This window comes from Lissotriton helveticus, chromosome 11 (assembly GCF_964261635.1).
Source record: "Lissotriton helveticus chromosome 11, aLisHel1.1, whole genome shotgun sequence".
Classification (NCBI taxonomy): Eukaryota; Metazoa; Chordata; class Amphibia; order Caudata; family Salamandridae; genus Lissotriton; species Lissotriton helveticus.
Genome location: NC_136072.1, coordinates 190,014,890 through 190,038,173, shown reverse-complemented (window position 1 = coordinate 190,038,173; position 23,284 = coordinate 190,014,890). Strand labels below are relative to the sequence as shown.

General features: G+C 48.0%; 1 protein-coding gene across 2 annotated transcripts in view; it reads right to left on the bottom strand.

Annotated features, from left to right (window-relative positions):
- The window catches only part of IFT80 (intraflagellar transport 80), a 326,686-nt gene that overhangs the window by 164,966 nt on the left and 138,436 nt on the right, over positions 1-23,284 (bottom strand). For both annotated transcript variants that reach the window (XM_078666860.1, XM_078666859.1), the window contains exon 8: positions 21,532-21,669. In XM_078666860.1, the coding sequence (XP_078522986.1) occupies positions 21,532-21,669 (138 nt within the window). The remainder of the gene's footprint in view (positions 1-21,531; positions 21,670-23,284) is intronic.

The following is a 23,284-nucleotide window of genomic DNA, read 5'->3' as shown; positions in this document are numbered from 1 at the left end:
AATGTAAAGTCTTCAATGCAGGTTTGGCCAATTGCCTGTAGGGGAGACACAGAAGCAGACGAGCTGCACAATTCTGGGTGATCTGTAATCTGGTTATCGTTGCCTTAGGGGCTCACAGATAAAGTGCATTTCCATAGTCCATTCACGAAAGAATGAGGGCCTGGATCATTATCTTTCTTGCCAGGAACGGGAGGAGGGGGGCACTTTACGAAGCATCCTCATGATGCCATAGCAAGTTGCTCCCAGTTTGGCTGTTTGGTATCCAAAGGTCAGTGAGCGATCTAACCACATACCCCGACTTTTGATCTGTTTTTTTTCAGGTGGGGCAGGGCCAAAACAGTTTGGCCACAGTAGTCCTATGCTGGAGCTTGGAGAGTTGCCTAGGAGCATAAGCTACGTCTCGTCTCCGTTCAATTTTAAGCAGGCGAGCTCCATTCATTGTGTGACGTTTCCCTTTCAATCTGCTACTTACCATTGCCTTTTAGACAAAAACAATTCAAAGTGGAGTGCATTGTGCAAGACCCCTCTGGAACAAAGGCCCACAATTTTATGAAAGAAATTAACGTGTTAGGCACCACCAATAGCCCTGCCCTCAGTTAATCAAGTTGATGTGATTGTCCCCACCTCAAAGGAGTAAATTTGGTTAAAGGCAGTGACGGCCGGTGCAGGTAAGAGCAGAGGGGTGGCGGGGCTGGGTGGAGGTGACACGACAACAAGGGAAAATAAAATAAAAATAAAAAAACGCTTACCGTGAGTTTGCTGCATCACTGAGTTGGCAATGCGGCGAGTGCAAAATAAGTGATTTTCTTATTTTTTTTTAATTACATTTTTCCTCGTCATCGTATGTCTACTCCCCTTGCCCCACTGCTCAAACCTGCACCGGCTGACACTGGGTAAAGGAAACATTTTCTCCAGGTGGGCAAGACCAGGAACTTCTAAACAGTGGAATTGAGATTGACTGAGGACTGTGTGCCTTTTAGGAGAAAATTGAAAACCAACCTCTTCACAAATTAGTCCAATGTCAGCCGCAGGTACATCTCTTGTAGTATATGCATGGTGTAAATGATATTTCCAGTACCAAGAGTTCCAAACAAGAAAAAAGATACTTACCTGTAACTATAGATCGCGGTGGTAGTGTCAGTCAAAAATTTACATGTGAATTTCCCCGTCATCCTGTTGGGAACCCCTAGTGCAATAAAGTTAAAAAGCAGTATTTCTACTGTATCAAGTAACGTTAAGCAAACCTAAAGATTACATACCGTCCATCCATCTCCTGACATAACCTGAACTCTGACCAATGAAGTGGATTGACTGAGACTCCCGCCGCTTCCCTGAGGCTTCAACTGCCAGATTTTCAAAGGTTGCCTTGAATGAATGCAAATAAGCCTTTTATAGAAGGGAGGAGGATAGGGTGCATGTGCATCTATGAAAGATAACCATATTGGAGAACTATAGTTACAGGTAAGGAACTTTTTTCTCCAGTAATGGATCTTTTATAAATTCAAATGCTTGAATACAGATTAGCAACGCAGTTTAGTAGAATGTGGGAAAAGGCTTACCTTAAGAAGAAGAAAAATTCCCAGGACTGCTTGTTCAAATGACGTCTCCGCTCTCAGTCCACGTTGAAGCAGTTGTACTCCAAAAATAAGTGGAGGAACTCTAAGCTGCTGCGCTGCAGACGTCTCTTACAGCTATTCTTGCAAGTAGGGCTTTCGTGGCTTCCTTTCCTCTGGGTGAAATGAACGCTAATCTTGCCAGGGAATTGTTTTCCTGCTCTTGCATACAGTTGAAATGCAAGATACAATTCAACTTAAGATTCCTTTTTCTGACAAGGACATATTTTTGTTAGATTGTCCGAAAGCTAGAAACAGCTGATCACATTTTCGAAATGTTTTTGTTCTCTATAGGCAAAACCTATGGCATCACTTGACAACTCTGCAGGTGGGGACAGCTGTGGAAAATAAGTGGATAGGCATACTTGACCATGGATTTGAAATACTGATGGCACAGTGGTCATAAACTTTGGGTTATTTCTGGTGATGAATTTATCCTTGAGGAAACTTAAGTATGGCTCATGTAAAATTTGCTTGTTTTAATATGCTCAAATGGGTCCTTCATTTGTGCTGCCCAAAGAGAGTTTAGTTCCCAAACCGGAAGTGGGAAGGTGCAAGGCCGGAGTCGCACCCGCCCCCCCCATCACCCCAGCGCCTTGAGACCCTCACAGGTGATTAGCGCGCTTTAAAAGCCCCTGATTGATTGATTTCATGAACTCTTCAGTTATTCTAGTAGAGAATAAAGAAGTTGTGCCTGGTAATTTTAAGAACTTAGATATAACAGAGAAATGTACCGTGATGGAGGGAGATTTAGGGCCTGACAATAAATAGCAGTAAATAAGGAAGGAATTGGTATGGCGCCATCATAAAAGTCAGTCAAGAGAAGTCTGGCAGAGAGTGTGTGGATGAGCAAACCAGTGAACCCATGACAGTCTTTGAGAGATAGAAGAGCGAGACCAGGGAACAGCTGTGGTGAGAGGGGAGCGGAGCATTAGCTTGGGGGAGCTATATGACATAAGCCGACAGCGAAGGTGGAAGCATAAGAGGTACTCATGGTGTAGGGATGTAGGGAAGGGCCAATGTGGAAGAGAATGCTGGCACAGTAAATTGGAATATTTGGCACCCACCATTATAACACCGCCAATCTGGTTTGGCCATCACCTGGTCCTATAATTTTTAACCAGGATTTATCACAAAACTCTTCCTAATCCCCACCTGTTGCTGAGAAATGACATCAAATATCAAGAATGACATCAAATGTCAAGAATCTACACACACCACTTTTTTCACAAAGGCTACGTAGGTGTTCCTGAACAAGCTTAAGTATCAGGTGACGAACGTAAATTGGGAATTAAAGGCAGAACTTCCGTTTGACACAGGAAAACTAGACATATACTTATATGTCCAGGATTAGGCAGAAGTATGTTTATGAGACTGGGAGGTGTAGTATAACCTGAAAAGTAGTGCATAATTAACATACATTGGCAGTTGAATGAATTATGTAGATTAGAGAGTAGGCCACTTAACTCTTTTTGTAGATAAAAAAAAAAAGATCAGTGGCCATGGAATGTTTTTTTCGCATTGATAACGCTTTTTCTACTACTGTCAAATTTAAAGCGCTTCTGATGGACCATGAGCGGTGTTAACACCTAAAGTATTTTCTTGCTCCTTAAGTGAAACTGATCAACAAATGCCAATGCATATTTCAATGTAAATAGTAAAGCACATTAGGCTTCGCAATGAAAACGAGACCAAAATTAAAATAAAACCATGAATGTTAATTAAAGAGTTTGTATCATTACAAAAGGCAAACAAATAGCTAGAATCAGTCAATTAGTAACTTTAACTTCAGAGACAGCTTGTATGTCCAAATGAGCTGCAAATAATAAAATGGCAAAGCAAAATACAGTTAAAATAAAATAAAATAATTAGTACATCTTCGGTCAGAGCAGACACAATGCTGCCTCCTAAAGATCTTGGGAGAGTGAGCACAACGCCCTCAGGAAATGGCCTCTTTTATAGTACAAAATATAATTAAATCATGCATTCAATACAACTGTGTAAAAGTCACACAGTTTGAAGCAATCAGTTTAAAGAAAAATACATTTTCTGAAATTACATTATTCAGCTCTATCTCACAGATTTACATAATGCAGTTCCCAACACTGGTGACCGTCAGACACCTATATTATTAATACAAATGTCACTACTTAATATACAGTGACAAGTTCACATGAGAAGCCATAGTGGTCCCAATAGTTAGGGCATTGAGAACATTCACTCTCAACGAAACAAACAAGTTACTTACCTTCGCTAACGATGTATCTGTAAGAGACATTAGTAGTTATAGATTCCTTATCTTAGAATTACCCCAAGGCGTCAGACTGGACCCGGAGAAACTTTGTAGCAGTACCACTATGTGTCGGTAGGTGGCGTCGGTCGACTCCCCGTTCGTCGCCGCCAGGGTGACGTTGCGATGTCTATTTAGATGCCGCCCCTGAGCGCTGACATCAGTTCTGACACGACTTTCCACGGCAGAAGCGCGGAGCCATGCAAGACACTGACCACTGGTGCACACAACTAGGGCCCTGGAAGGCAGTCTCTATCTCTAGAAGTCAATTCCCAGAAAGGGGAGGATTGGTGGGCAGTAAGGAAACTATAACTACTAATGTCTCTTACAGATACAGCGTTACTGAAGGTAAGTAACTTGTTCATCTGAAAGAGACCTTAGTTATAGATGCCTTACCTTGGAATAGATACCCCATCAATACCAACCCCAGAGGTGGGTCTGCGAACTAAGTTCACACCAGAAAGTCCTGGAGAACAGACGGCCAAAAAAGCAGTCTCTCCGGACGTGGCTGTCCAGGCAGTAATGCTTAGTAAACATGTGCAGGGTTGCCCACGTAGCTGCCTGACAGATGTCAACCAGCAGACCTCCACGTCCCAAAGCAGTAGTAGCTGCCATCACCCTAGTAGAGTGGGCGCACAGTCGTACTGGAGGTTCCTTTTAGCCAAAGAAAAACAGATCTTAATGCATAGGACAACCCATCGCGAGACGGTATGTTTGTGCACTACTCAACCTTTCTTGGTGCTCACACAACCCACGAAGAGTTGATTGTCCACCCGGAAGTCTTTAGTGCGTTCAAGGTAGAAATTCAGTGCACATTTTGGGTCCAGGCAGTGGAGTCTGTCCTCCTCTTTGGAAGGGTGCGGAGGCGGGAAGAAAGTGGGCAATGTGATGGTCTGACTAATGTGGAAAGAGGTAACCACTTTGGGCAGAAAAGAGGGCCAAGTAAGGAGGACTACTCGGTCAGGATGGACAGCAAGAAAGGGAGGTCTGGAAGATAAGGCTGGAAGCTCACTCACCCTGCGACTAGAGGTGATGGCAAGCAAGAAGGCAGTCTTCAAAGAGACCAAGAGGACAATTATGTAGTGGCTCAAAGGGAGCACACATAAGATAAGTGAGGACAAGATTCAAGTCTCACTGGCGCATTACAAAAGGAGAAGAAGGAAAAAAATGAGTAATGCCCTTCAGAAATCTATTAACAATAGGGGACTCGAAAAGAGAAAGCTGATCAGGAAGGCGAAGAAATGCCGAAATGGCCGAAAGATAGCCTTTAAGAGTGCCCAGAGCAGAGCCCTGCTGGAACAAAGAAAGAATGAAGAGGAGAACCTCTGAAAGATGGGCAGAAAGGGGATTGACAGCCTTTGCTATGCACCATGCCACAAATTTGTTCCAGCTTCAGGTATATACCGTTTTAGTGGAGGGACGCCAGGCTGCCAAGATGACATCACAGACTTCGGGAGGAAGGTTGAATACTGTCAACTGTTGCCGCTCAATCCCCACGCAAGGAGGTGGAGACTGGACAGGTTCGGGTAGAGGACCGTCCCCTGCTGCTGCGGCAGAAGATCCTCCTGAAGAGGCAGTCTGATCGGAGGATCAATAGCCATGTTCAAGATCTCGGGGTACCAGACTCTTCATGCCCAGTCTGGAACCACAAGAATTACTTGGGCCCGGTCACGCTTGATCTTCTTCAGCACTCTAGGTAGAAGTGGTACAGGTGAAAAGGTGTACAGGAGGCCGCAATTCCACTTGTGATGAAAAGCGTCGCCGAGCGAGTGCCGCCTTGGAAACTCCAACGTGCAGAACTGCTGACATTGCACGGTCTCTTCGGTGGCAAAGATCTAACCAAGGCTCTCCCCACTGCTGAAAGAGACCTTGCACCACCTCCGAGTTTAGACGCCATTCATGATCCATCATGCACCGGTGGCTGAGTCCATCTGCCCTGACTTTCAGGGAACCTGCTAGGTGTTGAACCACCAGGGATATACCCTGATGTTCCAGCCACGTCCAAAGGCAAAGAGCCTCTTGACATTGGGTCCACGACCCCATCCCGCTGTTTGTTGCAGTACCACACTTCTGTGGTGTTGTCCGTGAACACCTGCACTACTCTTCCTTTGACGGAGGGAAGGAATGCCTTCAGTGCAAGACATATCGCCCAGAGCTCCAGGAGGTTGATGTGGAGCCCGGACTTCGCCCGAGACCAGAGGCCTCTGATCTCCGCCTCCCCCATGTGGCCGCCCATCCCAGAAGTGACGCATCCGTCACTACTGTAAACTCTGGCTGGGGAAGGGAGAGGGACCTGCTGCTGACCCAATCCTGGTCCATGAGCCACCACTGCAACTGACTTGCAGTCCCCTCCGAGATCTGGACCACATCGGAAAGATTCCCCTGATGCTGCACCCACTGGAACTTCAGGTCCCATTGCAGAGCCTGCATATGCTATCTGGCATGATCCACCAGCATGATGCAGGATGCAGGAGGCCATGAGGCCTAGCAGCCACAGGGTCATTCTCACGAAATCCGGGATAGAGGCCGAAACATCGGTTTCATAGCCCAAATATCCCGGTCTGGCTGCTTGGGAGGATAGATCCGAAACTGCGGTGTGTCCAGGACTGCTCCGATGAAAAGGGGCTTCCGATAGGTATTCAGGTGTGACTTCGGCACGTTGACTGTGAACCCCAGTGAATGCAAGAGGTCCGCCGTAGTCTGGAGGTAGGAGACGACAGTCTGGGGCGAGCCCGCCTCCAACAGCCAGTCGTTGAGATAGCTGGAAGCCTGTTAAAATCCTGCTCCTCATCGCCGTTCAGGCATGAAACTCAAGTCGGAGGGCGAGCTGAAGCGGTGAGGCGTGAAGGAGAGTGCCTCGGTACACCCTGCGTGCACAAAGAGAAGGAGGCTTTTCTCGGCGACTTGGCCGGCGCGCTGTCGTGTCTAAAATGGCGGTGGCGGTCTAATTGAGGCAGTGGATTGCGTCGCAGGGTGGCGGGCCGGTGCCCTGGTAAAGGAACCTGTGGTCTGCAGGCATGGGTGAGAAGTGGAGCACCGTGGCCGGCCTTTCCGCTTCAAGAAACATAATCGGAGCGGCACACGGCGGTGCAGAGGAGGACATCAGGAGCGGCGGTCTGGCGCGGACCTGGAGCCGGGATCCACCCGCGGTGGCAGCAGCCAGACGCGTGGCGAACGAGGAGCGGAGAGGCACCGCAGGGGGGGCCCGTACCACTGCAGGTGCTCTCGGCAAATGCAGAGGGGCCGTGAGGAGCTGCTGACTAAGAGACGTGCCGGCCGAGCTCTACGCGGCGGCTGTGGGGAGCCCACCGCGAAGATTTCCAGGACTCTTCTGCATCGAGGGTGGGGGGCAAGATTGGACACATTAGCACTCTGTGGCAGTGCTCTTAGACGAAAGGCCCTGCATTGTTTGGAGCGTGGGGAGGCCCCATAGCGGAGCCTGACGGTGAGGAGTGATCGTCCCCCTGAAGCTTTATGGTGGCAACAGCCAGCAAGACGTGCTGTCCTACACATGTGGAGGTGGTGAATTTCAGTCGGGTGGGGACCCGCCTGCCCCACACTGGTGCCAGCTGTCGGGTTTGCGAGCTGGGTCGTGCCCACGGCGAAGCAACACAGGCAAGCAGTCAAAGACTTGGAAGGTGAACCTGTGATGTACAGTGCCTGTCTCCCAGCCCCCCCCCCACCCAGCTGTGAACCCTGTGTAGTGTATGAATCATTGTCTTGAAGTGCAGATACGGGGGAGAGGATATTTTTCTTGGCTGCTGTGATACAGATGCGCGGGGGCCGCTGACATTCCCATTGCGCCATCTGAGGAGAGCCGGGCCCACGGATCAGGAGGTGAGAGACTTCTACGCAGTTGAATCCCATGGACAGCCTGCTCTGGGAGGTGAGCCACTGCTGAGGGGCCTAGGCAGCTTGAAGCGGCATTCCTACCTGAAGATTTGGGAGGCAGGTGGTGGTGCAAACGCGGTCGCAGGTGGTGCGGCCTTTCCGCACCCCCCCAACTTTGAGCGGTGGCCCTCGGGGTAATTCCTGGCTCCTGGGCGGACCCACGCTGTTGACCAGAACGCAGAGAGCCCGGGTGGCGTAGGGTGGCGGTAACAGGTAAGGGAGGCTCACTGCACCGTACGCAAGGCAGACTGCTCACCCCTTTGTTGGGCGGGTAGAAGAGACAAAGGGCTTCCCGCAAAAAACATTGTGGGGGCTTCTGCGATAGTAATCGTGGGAACTTGACTCAGCTGGTGTGGATTGGCGCTACATAGTGGATCCTTCTCTGGCTCGCTTATAGCTGGTGAACGGCGTATTCAAGGGAGCAGTACAGGCAGTAGCCGGACTATGGGTCGTCATCATGGCGAGAAACAAGGACCCAAAAACGGCCAAACAGGGGAGGCTAGATCGCTTCACAACAGTTCTTTCGGGCCCAACGGGAGCAGAGGGAAGTTCCACCTCCCGCCCAGACACGGAGGTAATATTACAGGCGATCCAAGCTACACGGGAAAGCATGGAAACCAAGATTGCTGAGGTGCGGACGGAGGTCTCTTTTCTGCGTTAAGATCTGAGAAAAGTCACTGAAAGAGTGACAGAGGTTGAACAACGAGTCTCAGACCTGGAGGATCACTCGCGGACCAAAAACACAGAGGTGGCCGGTTTACTAGAGACGGTGAAGGAAGTGGCCTGGCGAGTTGACGATGTGGATAATAGGGCCCGTAGGAACAACCTGCGATTCGTGGGCCTTCCAGAAAACGCAGAATATTCAACAATATTGGGCCAGTATGCTGGGAAGGTTGGGTGCAGTCATGGGGGAGACAATACCACTCAGTCCGCAGTTTGTATTGCTGGGGATATCCACCGACATTGATCTCCCTAAACCAAAGTTAACCTTACTTCAATTGGGATTGGTGGTGGCGAAACGTGACTTGGCCAAGGCATGGGGGGGCAGTGGCGATGCCATCCTTGACGGACTGGGAAAAAAGTATGGATATGTATACGATGGGGGAAAAGACGACTTATAAAGCACGGGGCTGCCCCAAAAAGTTCTGGAAAAAATGGAAGCCATGGTTGGCACACTATGGGTTGTTGCTCTCTGCCTCACAGTGATCTCCTGCGCAGGATTTGTGGGTTATGCAGCTGGAAGATGCTCCCACCAAATGTGTAAGACTATGGAACAGTTACTAGATTATCCACCACTGTTGTTCTTATATGATGCTCTTAAGGTGCCACTGTGTGCTGCTATTAATCAATGACTTTGTAATGTATTACAGAAAATGTTAATAAAAATATTTATTAAAAAAAGTACCCTCCAGTGCAAGTACCATCGTCGGTCGACGTCAATCCGGCGCCGTGTCCAAGTCGGGGGTGAGGCTGGGGGAACAGCTGGCGTTGGGGGGGGGTGGTTGCCACTGGAATCGGCACCGGGGAAGGTACAGTGAGGTCGACTGGCTCTGATCCGGATCCAGGCCTGGATCCATGGGGGCCTTGCGATGCTGAGGCCGGAGCCGCCGGCATCGAAGGCCTAGAGCCCACAGCCAAGTCCGCGGGACTAGAAGGTGCGCTGGCGGAGCGGGCTGCCCAAAGATGGAGTGGAGGGCTTCGTAAAATGCACAAAGCTGGGCAGGGGACACTCCAGCTCCCAGAAAGAAAGGGAAGCGCGGAGTTGTCCCAGCAGGCTCCGAGGATGGAGCCGGAGAGCGGCGACACTCTGGGTCCCACGTCACGTCGGCCGACAAATGGGGAGAAGGCGAAGAGCGACAATGCTTCTACGTCTTCTTCTTGTACTTCGCTTACCCGATCAGTGTGAAGACTTCAATGACGAATGGTGATGGCTCCGTGACCCTTCCCTCGACCGGGACCTCAAATGGCGCCGAGTGGACTGCCAGGCCTCCATAAGCTTTCAGGACCGCACACGCAGAGACTTTGGGTTCAGGGCCCGGCAGTCGGAGCACGACTTTGGGACGTGGTCGCACTCCAGGCACCAAAAGGCACACGAGGTGCGGATCGGTGACCAACATCAACTTGTGACAAGAGTCACAGGGCTTGAAACAGGGCCGAAGGCTGGTCATCCCTCGTGCACCAGGAGTTGCAAGACTCAAAAAAGATGTTGACAAAAAGTTACTCCAAAAGTGACTAGGGGCACGCTCTCTCCGGATCTGAGCTGGCTGGCACGGAAAAGGAAGAACTGACGTCAGTGCGCAGGGTCAGCGTCTACATAGATACTGCCGCATTATCCCGGTGACCACGACGACGGACGCGAAGTCGACAGACGCCCCCTACCGACGAGGCAGAGGGACTGCTACGAAAAAGTTTCTCCCGATCTAGGCTGACGCCTGGGGGTAATTCTAAGGTAAGGAACTACGGTGTCATTCAGATAGTGTGTTACAGAATTCGAAAGAAAAGAAACACAATTCTTTACCTTGGAAAGTGACATATTTGAAAATAGTGTTTACAAAGATACTAGTGAATAAATAGTCCGTGTGCAGGACGAGACAGGGACAAAAATGATCACATAATAAAAAGATGGCTGAGGCAGCACCAACCATTTTTAAATCGAGGCCTACATTAGCAAATGTTAAAACAACTGCCATTAGTGTCACATGCACGTTATTCATTACTGTATTAATTCCATTATGCAGGGTAATTAAAATATTTTATTGCCATGTTCAAGCATATATTCTATTTCCACCCTCCAGGACTGGATCATCAAAAGCTTGAATTCTTCTCCTCTAGGCTTTGAATAGAAAGTCACATTTCAGAACAGGGGAACTATCACAAACACATTTAATTCTGCACTGTCATTTACTACTGTAAACTGCAAAATGAGCAAATAAGGTGGATGTGCAGTAAGCTACGGTCCAGCCATAAGCCAATATAATTTAGAGGTCTAATACAAGTGCATCTTACTTCAGCAGCAAAGCTTTTTCTTGCTACCATTTTTAAAGGCCTGGCTGAAATTTCTTCTGAGGAACTAAAACTCTTCCTGAACCCTTCCTTGCATTGCCTGTGGCTTAAAATAGTTATATTCAGATGATATTCATACGGTGTATCTACTCTGCACCTCATCATGTACTATGGGACAGTCCTGGAACTTCTCTCTACATGTACCTTTACATTTAATGGAACAGTACTAAAACTTGTCTGTAGATCTACCGCTTGCTATATACTTAATGAGGCATGACTGTCCTAATTCAATTTAAGAAACACACTCGGACAAGGGTTTCCATCTGCCACCACAATGCATTCCGGGAGTTATGGTCATATGCTGCCTGGGTTAGAATGAATTGGTGACAAAGCGGCCCAGTATTAAAAGCCTCAGTTCAAGTGAGTTAAACATGGGGAACCAGGTCTTCCAGTAGCCCTGGCACTCAGCAATTCCGATGAATTTTACGATCTAAACTCAACCTCCCACAAAATCGGCAGAAGGACCATTGCCACAAACTGCTACTTCTATGTTGCAGTCTCGTTCTTTGTGTTTTGTGGGTGTGATGTTTTGTACTTATGCTCTCTGTGTAAACCTAATCTTACCACATAGATGTATCCATGCAATTGTGGTCAACATTTTCCAGACCTGTGACTTAATTAAAAAAAATCCAAAGCATTCTGGGAGTTGTGGTCCTGGTTCGCCTCACCTGAACCACTAGGACTAGAACATTATATTTCAAATATTTGTGAAATCGAAACCAAGACTGGAGTATGGTGTCCCCAGTGTTAAGGGTATCTTTATCTAAACAGGCCTCAGGTCAGGAGCCCAACTTATTTAAGAGAATTTAGTAGTAGGGTTAATTGCATAATTGTGCCTCTGTGTATGAAGTCACATAACTCAATGGGCTGCCTACAACTACCATATGTTACATATAGGTCATAGTTTCGAATCACAGCAGGGAGCCAAGGAGAAAGGCATAGCTTGGGAGTTTTGCGTGTCCACCTGGTAATTACAATTTCTCCAGCTACATGATGGCTTCACTGAAACTAAAGGTGTTTAGTATCAAACACCTTGTATTAATTAACCCACACTGATTCGAGTGATGGATTTATTAATTCATGCAACCATAGGGCACCTTAGAGGTACCTCCTGAACCCTACTAGTCCACTAGTGCGCAGGCTGACTGATACAGTCCAGCCTGCCACCACAGACATGTTTGTGACGCCTTAGGAGGTGAGATCCCCGCTCTCAGAGGTCAGGAACAATGCCTGCTTTGGCAGGAGGTGTTCACACCGCCTCCAGCAGGATGTTTGTAAATCAGCATACCAAGGCCAGTGGCTTCAAAGCCTCTGCCGCCTTTAATATATGACCCCAGCATCCCCCAAACCTGGGGGATGCCACCACCTGCCCGAGGCCCATTTGGCACCACGACAGGCGGGAAATTAGTTATGCGAGGAGGCATGGAGCACACCCAGGTCAGACACACCTCTAAGGTGAGCTGCTTGATGTGCTCCACTGTAGGAAAATTCTGCCATCTTGGTGAAGGCAGAATTAAGAACAATGGGACAGGATTATGCCCACTTCCCACAGAAAGTAGTCATATAGTGGGCATAGTGTATGTATGTATGTATACTTGTAAAGCGCACTGTTACCTCGTTACGTGGTGTCCTGGCGCTGTATACCGCTGGGGAACCCGTCCTGGCTTTCCCTGTGAGAGGGCACCCCAAGGTGAAGCCAGGCATCTCCGGCGTTGCTGGGGCCGTTGTGGAGATTAAGCAAGCTATTGCCCAGAGTTGCAGAGTGGGACCCATGGTTAGCGTAGGCACCTAAGCGAGAATTATCGAGTCCGCGGACATTGACCCAAGACCCTGCCGCGTCGGGAATTGAACCCTGGTCCCAGGCCGACCTCTGCTTCAGGGTCTGCCGCTTCTAACCGGTTGGCCACACTTCTCTAGTGACCTCAAAGATAAGTAGCCCATTGGTTACTATCCTACACTACCCTAATGCGCCTAAATCCAGAATTTGGGGAGCCCAGCACCAGGAAAGAAGATCCTGCCAAACAAAATGAAAAGGACTGAAGAGCCGCGAAAAGCAAGAACTGAAGAAGAAGCAACTGACTTGGCGCCAAACCTGACGGCTTGTTTGCCTATTTTCGAAAATTGCGCCAAAGTAGTCTCAAACTGCAAGCTGCTGAGCCTTCAAATCCTGGGAGGACTGCCAGCCCTTCTCTAAAGACTTCCAAACTCCTGTGGAGCAGCGGAGCTGTTCCCCTGCATCCGGCAGGCACCAAAGAAGGAACTGTGATGACTCCGGACTGCAAAGACCCTACGCCGGAATGCACCACTGCACCCGAGAGCCTAGCCCGAGCTGAAGTTAGCCAAAGGTGCCAGCGTAGTCCATAGACTCCATCTTCAAAGCCATCTTGCGTTCCCCAGCTAAGGACTTCCTGGTGCCCCCTGCAGCCTCTGTGTGCAGGCCCCCTCACCACAAGACTTTCGTGATGTAAAATCAGATGCCACAATACACTGTTGTCCCTGGCCCGAGCAGTAGTGAACCAAAGGTGTCCCCCCACATCCCCGAGCATTGTGAGGCCGGAGTCTCCCTGTTGGTTCAGCACAACTGGCCTCCCAGTCCAAACCTGCTGGAGGTGACCTCCTGGAGGGTTGTATGACGTTACACCGCATTCCGTTGCAACGCATGCCTTTACCACGCATGCGTTACAACGCGAATGCAATTACTATGCATAACCTTTACCACGAAAATGCCTTTATCACGCATATTTTTACAGCGACTTTCGTTGTAAATCCATGCACGTTAATGGCATTTTTTTGGTAAAGGTTATCTCCGATGCCTGCCCCAATTCTATAAACTGCTCCCGATTCCCACCCACAAACCCTTTTTTCAAATACCCCTCCCCTTAACCCTAATAATTTACCCCATCTCTTCACAACCCCGTCATCCCTTAAATTTTTATTATTAAAAACTAAAATCCGCCTTACCTTTCCTCGACCTCTCCTCTCCAAGGTCTTCCGATGTGAGGTTGCACGTCGTAAAGAGGAAGCGTCTTTCCGTTTCCGCTAACAACGCTGATTGCCTCCATATTGCGACGGAATCAGGTGAGTTGTTTTTGGGGGGGGAGACCACCCCCAAGCCCCCTTCTTTTTTGCTTTTTTTGGGGGGAGGGAAGACCCCCCCAAGCCCTATTTTATAATAATAGCCTTTACCACACATGCCTTTACTACATTTTCGTAGTAAAGGTATGCGTGGTAAAGGCTATTCGTGGTAACCACACATGCGTTGTAATGCATGCGTGGTTGGAAACGGCTGTGTTGTAGTGGAAGTTTCCCCTTCTGGAGACCTGCTGGTTCTACCTTGGACCTTGCCCTGTACTCACCTTAAGTCCTGATGATTGGTCCCGTAAGTCGCTGTAAAGAATTTGTATGCAGTATTTATTTTCCCTCCAGAGGATAATATTGCTGCCTATGAAAATTACATTAAGTGTCCATTTTTTAAACCTAAAAATGTTTCTATCTCAAAATGTACTTGCCCGATTGTATTGAGTCAGGTGCCTAAATATATATAAAGATACATGTTATTTTTATAAATTGATGTGGATCTCGTTTTTGAGTTGAATGTACCATTGATTGACTGAGTGTACTGCAGATGTCTAACATTCCTCTCTGATATGCCTAAGGCTGCTCGACCACACTACCCCCTAAAAAAGCATCTTGGGATTGCCAGGGAAAGCCCATGTCCACTCATATGTGCATACTTGGACTCCTTGCACAGTATACCTCTTTTTGGTATACTATATAAAGAGCCAGCTTCCTACAACGGTGGTGCAGCGGTGAGATACAAGACTTGACAACTGCTGTACCGCTTGTTTAATCGGTGATACCACTAAGGAATCCAAGGAAAAACCCATGCAGCTATGCTGCCTATACCTGAATGGGTGTGTGTGAAAACAAAAGTATTGTGCAAAGCCCAGGCTGAAAAAGAGGAGTAGGAGCCTGAAATGACGGCCCAATCCTCCTAGCAAAAACACAAAAACTGGGAAAACCAGCTTCAAATCAGCCCCACAAGCTCAGGTCCCCTCTCCTGAGGGAGAAGACCTGAACCCCAGGATCTTGGGCCTTACCTGGCAGAGCTCCTAGGTTCTAGTGGACCCTTCAGGGAAGATATGTGCCAATGACAGGGAATCTGTCCTACTCTTTAAAACCTGAGACAGCAACCTGCTGATCAGGAAAAGGGATATGTCACTGGCTCCACCGAACCTATTGGGAGAAAGGACTCCTGTACACTGTGGCCGGAGACTCCAAACCTGGTGCCACTAGAAGAGTGGTAGTGCCTCAGAAGTATAAAGAGTTATTGTTCACCTTAGCACATGACATTCCCTTAGTTGGGCATCATGGCCAGACCAAAACTTGGAGTAGGTTAGTCACCCACTTCTACTGGGCAGGAATGTCCCAGAAGGTGAAGGAGTTTTGCATTTCATGTGCTACCCGCCAAGCCAGTGGCAAAGCAGGTGGCCAGCCAAAAGCCCCCTTAATTCCACTTCCAGTGTTTGGGGTTCCCTTAGAAATGGTAGGGATTGGCATTGCTGCCCCCCGAGATCCTCCAAAGCAAAAAGAACAATTGATGGACAGAATGCAGAACAATGTCATACATTCACCCCAGTACAGATATCTGGGCCTAAATCCATTGCTTTTTGTGCTCACAATGCCATTCCAGTTTGAATCCAGCCATATGCAAATCAGTCTTGACCATGTGCCCAATGGTAACAGTCCAGCCCGAACTGCTAGGTCAGTTCCTCTCTGGACTGGAAACAGGCATCCTAGGACCGGTTTTAGGGATTCACCCTTCATCAGCTAGGATAGCTTGAATCCAGTGGCATGGAGAGCACGGGACCCACGTCTGGGCATAACCGTCCCACTCAGGGTGACAAATGGATTCAAGCAAGTCCAGCTGATGAAGGGTGATGCCATGAAACCAGTCCTAGGATGATTGTTTCCGGTCCAGGGAGGACCTTACTTGGCAGTTCGGGCTGGACTGTTCCCACACATATGGCCGGGTCCAAACTGGGGTGGTGTGGTGAGCAAAAGTGGCCGGGTCCAAACTGGGGTGGTGTGGTGAGCAAAAGTATGATGAATTAAGCCCAGATCCTTGTGACTGGCTGTGAATGCTTGCACTGTCCAGCTATCCGTCCATCAATTGTTTCTTTTGCATATGTCGCCATAAGTGGGAATGGTATGCCCAGACGTGGGCCCTGTGCTCACTACACAACTGGATTCAAGCTAGCCTGGCTGATGAAGGGTGATGCCCTGAAACCGGTCCCAGGATGCTTGTTTCCGGTCCAGGGAGGACCAGGCTTGCCAGTTCGGGCCGAACTGTTCCAACAAAGAACAGGGTCAAGACTGATTTGCATATGGCTGGGTTCAAACTGGGGTGGGGTGGTGAGCAAAAGAATGATGGATTAAACCAAGACCCTTGTGACTGGGGGAAAATGTTTGCATTGTCCAGCATTCTGTCCATCGATTGTTTCTTTTGCATCCTTCAACAGCACCAGGGAACAGATTGGTACTGGTGGTAGTGGATCATGCCACCAGGTTTCTGAAGCTATTCCCCATAGGACTTTCACTTCCCCATCAGTTGCCAGGGTCTTCGTCAGTATCTTCACTAGAGTGGGCTTGCTTAAGGAGGTGGTGTCAGACAGAGGCAGTAGCTTCATGAGTAACTACCCAAAAGCCCTGGGGGCTGAATGTGCGGTGATGTACATGTTTACCACCCACAAACAAATGGTTTAGTTGAGAGATTCAACAAAACCAAGAAAGGCAAGATCAATGGACTCCCTGAAAAACTCAAAGAGAGATAGGATATCATTTTGCCATGTCTGCCTTTCGCCTACAGAGAAGTACCACAGAAGGGAATAGGTGTTTTACCCTTTGAACTTCTGTTTGGTCATCCTGTAAGTGGACCATTGTGTCTAGTGAAGAAAGGTCGAGCGACACCTTGCAAAGAGCCCAAGCTAGACATAGTGGACTGTGTACTTGGCCTATGTTTAAGTATTTCTGAAACATGAAAAAAGCATCCAAAAACCTTGAGGCTAGCCAAGAGCTTCAGAAGTTCTGGCATGATGAAAAGGCTGCACTGGTGGAGAACCAACCAGGACCGAAGGTGTGGTTTTTGGAGCCTGTGGCTCCGAGGCCCCTCCAGGACAAATGGAGTGGACCCTACCCTATCTTAAAAAGAAAAGTGGAGGCCACATATCTGGTGGACCTGGCACATCCAGGAGCCCAAAAGGGTCATCCATGTGAATGAATCGCCTTATACCCTATCATGCAGGGCTGATGTGGCAATGCGGATGGTCTCTGATAAGGATCAGGAAGAAGAGAGTGAACCTCTCTATGACCTCTCTCACAACCCTAAAGATGGGTCAGTAGAATGAGTTGTCTTTTCAGACACAATCTCTGCCCAAAAGCAGGCTGACCGTAGCAAAGTCCTCTAACAGTATGCTGAGCTATTCTCCATGGTACCTGGTCTGACAAACTGGTGTACACGTGATGTGCACCACAACTAAAGGAGGAGTGAGAAGTCTTTTTACGGGTATACCCTCATCTTCCCAAATAACAAGCTTCAACAAACTGAGGGAGGGGAAACCAAAAGATTAATAAAGGGCATGTATGCAATGGATCCGAGATTGGTAAGTCACGGCACCCAGGTAGATTAGTGTGCACCTTACACTTATCTCAGATTTTAAGTATTGTAGCGGTATTAATAATGTTGCTGAACCAGTAACATTGTGTGTATTTATATATAAAAAATATTTATCTATATCAGTTTGTTGAAGTACACATGATATGGACACTGGGGATAGCCTGCCTGTCAAAAACAAAATTTACAGGTATTCTGACCATGTCACGGAGATCACCAAGGCTGGAAATGGGAGTAATTGAACCCTCTAAGAGCCCCTGGGCCAGCCCAGTTCTTTTAGTCTCCAAAACAGAGCTGAGGTTTTGTGTGGACTATAGGGGCTTCAATGCAGTGACCAAGACAGATGTACCCCCAATTCCTAGGGCAGACGAACTGACCTGAACTGAAGTGGGCCAACAGTGCCAGCGTGGTCCCTAGTCATGAGGACTGGTTTCGTAAGTCGCTGTAAAGAACTTGCGTGCCGTATTTGTTTTTCCTCATAGGATAACATTGCCACCTATGAAATCTGCACTAAGTGTCCATTTTTGGAACCTAAAAGTATTTCTATCTTGAAAAGTACTTACCTGGTCTTATTGATTCTGGTGCCTAAATATATAGAAAGATAGGAGTTAATTTGATAAATTGGTGTGGATCTCCTTATTGAGTTGCGTGTACCATTTATTGACTCTGTGTGTATTGCAGATGTCGAACACTCCACTCTGAAAAGCCTAAGGCAGCTCAACCACACTACTCCCTAAAAAGCACCTTGGGATTGCTAGAGAAAGCCCCTGTCCACTCTTAAGGGAATATCTGGAATCTTTGCACAGTATACCTCTTTTTGGTATACTATATAAAGAGCCAGCTTCCTACACCCTGTAATTCAAATGACTTGCCGCTGACTAGTCAAAAGAGGGTACCTGTTTGATAGTTGAAGGATATTCATGGGTCTCAATATACTAAGATATTGCCAGTGTCCCCCCTAATCATATGGGCAGTAAAATCTCCTCCATCATCTTGGGCGGAATGTGCATTGCAGACAGCTCTCTTCTTTTCTTCTGGATCTTCAGCATCTTAGATGTTTTCTTTCATCAGCGTACAAGTCAGGTGAGTGGGTAGGGACAGGGTCATCATCCAAAGATCAGTAGCTACCGTCTGTTGACAAATTTTTCAAAGATGAAATGCCTACCAATTCTGCAGCCGACAGAGTTGACAAGTCCATATTTTTGTTTATTTTATTACTGGAATTACATTTTTTTTCTATGTGAAAGCATTCAGGTTCTTTTTTCATCTTGAGGCCTGAAGATGCGGACTGACCAGGTGACTGAGCCATCGCAGAGGGCTCCTGTCTCACTCCTTTTATGTTGTGTAGCATCTTTTGTTCTATCCAGGTGTAATTCCAATTTTCTCTTCTTGGATGGCACTGGACTTGCAGGTGAAGAAATGACCTTCCTCATCAGAGTATGTGCCAATCTCCTGCTGTGATCCTTCTGGTTCTTTTAACCAAATGTGCTATGATTGTCATTTTTAGGTCTCGTGGCGTTAACTGCACGAAAGCGCGGTCTCACCGGAGACCTATAGTCAGCGACGCAGCTTTCCAGGAGACAGGACCTGGCCACGCGCATGGTGATCGGAGCGGGCCACGCGCTCGTGAACTCGCTCGCTGTGGCCATCTCCTGTCTCCTGGGAAGCTCCAACACACACGCATGCGCACACACAGAGACACACACACGAGCGCCCATGCACGCACACACACATACATAGACACCCCCGTCGCACACATACACACGCGCGCACACACACACACAAGTGCACCGAGCCCCCCCTCCGCCGCCGTCGCACACATACCGCCAGTGCCGCTCCGCGCTCCCCGGTCAGATCCCGCGTGCAGCCACAGCGGAGCCCGAGCCCAGCCGCCGCCATGTCCCGTCAGAGCACCCTCTTCAACTTCTTCACCAAGTCCCTTCCGCCGCCCGGCTGCAGCAGCTCTTCTCCCACCGAGGCCTCTCTCCCCGGCCAGGGCAAGCGGGAGGGAGCTCAACAACACCGCCACAAGCACGGGAAGAGGCCCGGGGCGGCCACGAGCAGGGGGGATGCTGGAGGGATGGCGGCACGGCCTTCCACACCCAGGTAACCGCACCTTCCTGCACCACACCCCCGGCCCTCTGTGCACACTGCAGCCCCACGCAACTGCTCCCACCTGTAGCAGTGTGACCCGCGCCCCATTTAGCGGCCACTCACACAGCACCAGGATCTAGGCGCTTGCCACTATGGCTGGGCCAGCACCGCCCACTGCGCTCACTTCCTTGGGTAAAGAAAAACCAGGTTACAAAGCAAAACATGTTTTACTATAGCATAGAACAACAACCCATAGAAAACAACGTTTAACGGTCACAAGAGACAATATAGCTTAACGTACCTTGCAAGGACAATAAAAGGAGAAGGAGCTTGAATGCAATACATTAATTTCATTCCTCCTCACCCCACCGCGGTCAGTTGTAATAGCGTTCCCGATACTTCCATGTACCAGCCTAGCCAATGTAGGTGGGACTGGCGAAATATAGCCCCTATCTGGCCGGTTGGCTATTCTACCGCAGAAGCGGACCTTTTGATTTCAAGTGCATGAATGGAAAACTCACGTAGTGGTTCTTTGCAAGGTTGGACTGAAATAATAAAGGCTAGCAGGAAGGGACTTAAAACAGATGCATCGCCGCAGGGTGTGTGGGTTCATCTCCGGCGAAGCCTAGTTTGTAAGAGATGGGGACTCTGTGGGACCCTAATCACATTTACCAGGGTGATATGGTGCTCCTGTTGGGATCTCAGAGGCACAACTTCTTCATACTTTTTAATATAAGGAAAACAGTTCACCCTACTTTTCTGTGAGCCTGTGCATGAGGTACATCATCAGAGCTGTGTGAATAATAACTGTCAGCTCCGTGCCTTAGGTGCATTATCAGAGCTGTGTGAATAATAACAGCTGTGAGCCCCGTGCTGAGGTGCATCATCAGAGCTGTGTGAATAATAACTGCGTCAGCCCCGTGCCTCAGGTGCATCATAAGAGCTGTGTGAATAATAACAGCTGTGAGCCCAGTGCCTGAGGTGCATCATCAGAGCTGTGTGAATAATAACTGCCGGCAGCCCCGTGCTGAGGTGCATCATTAGAGCTGTGTAAATAATAACTGCGTCAGCCCAGTGCTCAGGTGCATCATCAGAGCTGTGTGAATAATAACAGCTGTGAGCCCCTGTCTGAGGTGCATCATCAGAGCTGTGTGAATAATAACTGCTTCAGCCCCGTGCATGAGGTGCATCATCAGAGCTGTGTGAATAATAACAGCTGTGAGCAACAGCATACTCTTGCACACACTCTCACTGCTCAGCAATTCAAAGTTTGCTAACAATTTTATGCAACGCATTGTCATACACAATGCCAATAACTCAAACTTTAATGCTGCGAGACCTATTGCATTGTAAATGCTTGTTTTTAGGGTCATTCTTTTGGTGAAGGCAACCTATACATAACATTTGCCTGTTCTACACATACATCTGTACCTTGCCACCAGCAACAAAGCCTGTTTTATCTCCTTCTAAGTCATTGATAGACTTAGCCAGTAATGCAGCTGATGGTTGGAAATATTGTAAACAATGTCTAAGTACTGAAGCAGAGCTCGAGCTCCAGAGGGTACTTCACAGAGAGGTGCAGTAGAAAATCTGGCACCTGAACCTCAGGGAAGGGCAAGGTGGTCTTATGCACTTCACCTCATTGGCCAGAGTTTGGGTCTATTAAGGAGGTAGACAAGCTCCATGTAGTGTATGGGTTTGCTTAATGTTAGTTCATGCAGGAGAAAGTCTGTTATTTACCATTATTGTACTGAGATATTCAAACATGTGAATCTTTGAAAGATTCAGTGTTGGATACCTTAACATAACAAATAACCGTGAAATGTTAAAAATATTATCTCACATGAGTACAATTTGCAGTGCTGTGACCAGTGAATAAATACTTGCATTTCAAGGTTACTACTTACCCCAGTTTTATCACACAGACGTAAGGTATGGAAAGAACCAACAGCAAACAATTCTCCATCTGGGGCCCAGGCAACTGATGTGACAGGATATTCGTGAGAAGGTGAACTGTACAGTAAACGGCCATAGCTATCCCACACCTGAACGAGGGGAAAATGATTTAAATATACTAAAGCCATCATCGGGTATTCACATTTTATATTTATGATGTCTAAAACGAATATGCATTTATAAATTATAACAACTTCTGTCTCAAAGTGTGCACCCTTTAGAAATAAAAGCAGAATACAAAATTGTTGCTGTTAGCTGAAGCAATACAACAATTATTTAAAATGTAGGTTGTGTGCATGCTTGCGAGTGAGAGTAAGTGTGTGCGAGAGAAAGCGTGCAGTTGTGGGCATGAATGACATGTGAAAGCGAGTAAGAGTCGGTGACAGGCAGTGAGAATGAGTGCAATTGAGTGTCAGCAAGTAGGCAGTAGTCAGAGACAGTGAGAATGAGTTTCTTCGAGCAAGAGTGACTGCCAGGGAGTGAGAATAAATACGAATGAGTCTGAGGACATGTTAGAGAGTATGAGAGTGAATGAGTCAGTGAGTGAGAATGAGGGAGTCAAGTAAGTGAAAATAAGAATGAGTAAGGTGAATGAGAGTCAGAATGAGTGAGTCAGAGTGAGTGAGAATGATGTGAGACAGTGAGAATGAGGAAGGTCTTGAGTTATTGAGTGAGTGAGAAAGTATGAGTCAGAGTAAGAAAGATTGATAGTGAGTTCGAGAGACGGAGTGCAAGAGTGGGTGAGAACAAAAGAACAAGTTACTTACCTTCTGTAACGCTTTTTCTGGTAGATACAGTATCTGCCTGTGGATTCCTCACCTTGTGAATATCCCCCTTGATCCAGCAACGTTCGGAATTTTTCTTTGTAGCACGCCAGGGTGGACGACGTCACAGGAACGCGGCATCGCGCGCGACTCCGTCTGACGTCACCGACCCTTATTAGGCCTACGTCGGCGTGATGACATCAGTTCCGCCCTTTTTTCCGTGCCTTCGAGGCACCCGGACGGACCAATCATAGCAAATATACATATATACAATGTACATAGTACATACAAATCAGAACAGCACACATAGTGCGAAGCAAAGGTATCAAAAACCCAATATATATATACAAATATAAATACAAATATACACAAACTCAGGTATAGCAGAGTGAACAACGGGGAGGCGGGTGGGTCAGTGAGGAATCCACAGGCAGATACTGTATCTACCAGAAAAAGCGTTACCGAAGGTAAGTAACTTGTTCTTCTGATAGATACATCTGCCTTGTGGATTCCTCACCTTGTGAATAGAGTCCCACAGCAGTCCCCACTCCCGGAGGAGGGTGTCCACTCTGCTACACCATGAAATCTTGGAGGACAGAACGCACGAAGTGGCCGTCCCACCTCACCTCGGTATCCAAGCAGTAGTGCTTCGCGAAAGTGTGGAGGGAGGCCCAAGTCGCGGCTCTGCAAATGTCCTCAACAGGTACACCTCTAGACAATGCAGAAGTAGCAGACCTTGCCCTGGTAGAATGAGCTCTTATACCCTCAGGAGGGTCCTTACCCGCCAGAGAGTAGCAAATCTTGATGCACAGGATTATCCACCTGGAAAGTGTGCGCTTGTGCACCGATCTGCCCTTCCGACAGCCAGCAAAACCAACAAACAGCTGGTCATCAATCCGGAAGTCTTTAGTCCTATCCAAATAAAAAGACACCGCCCTCT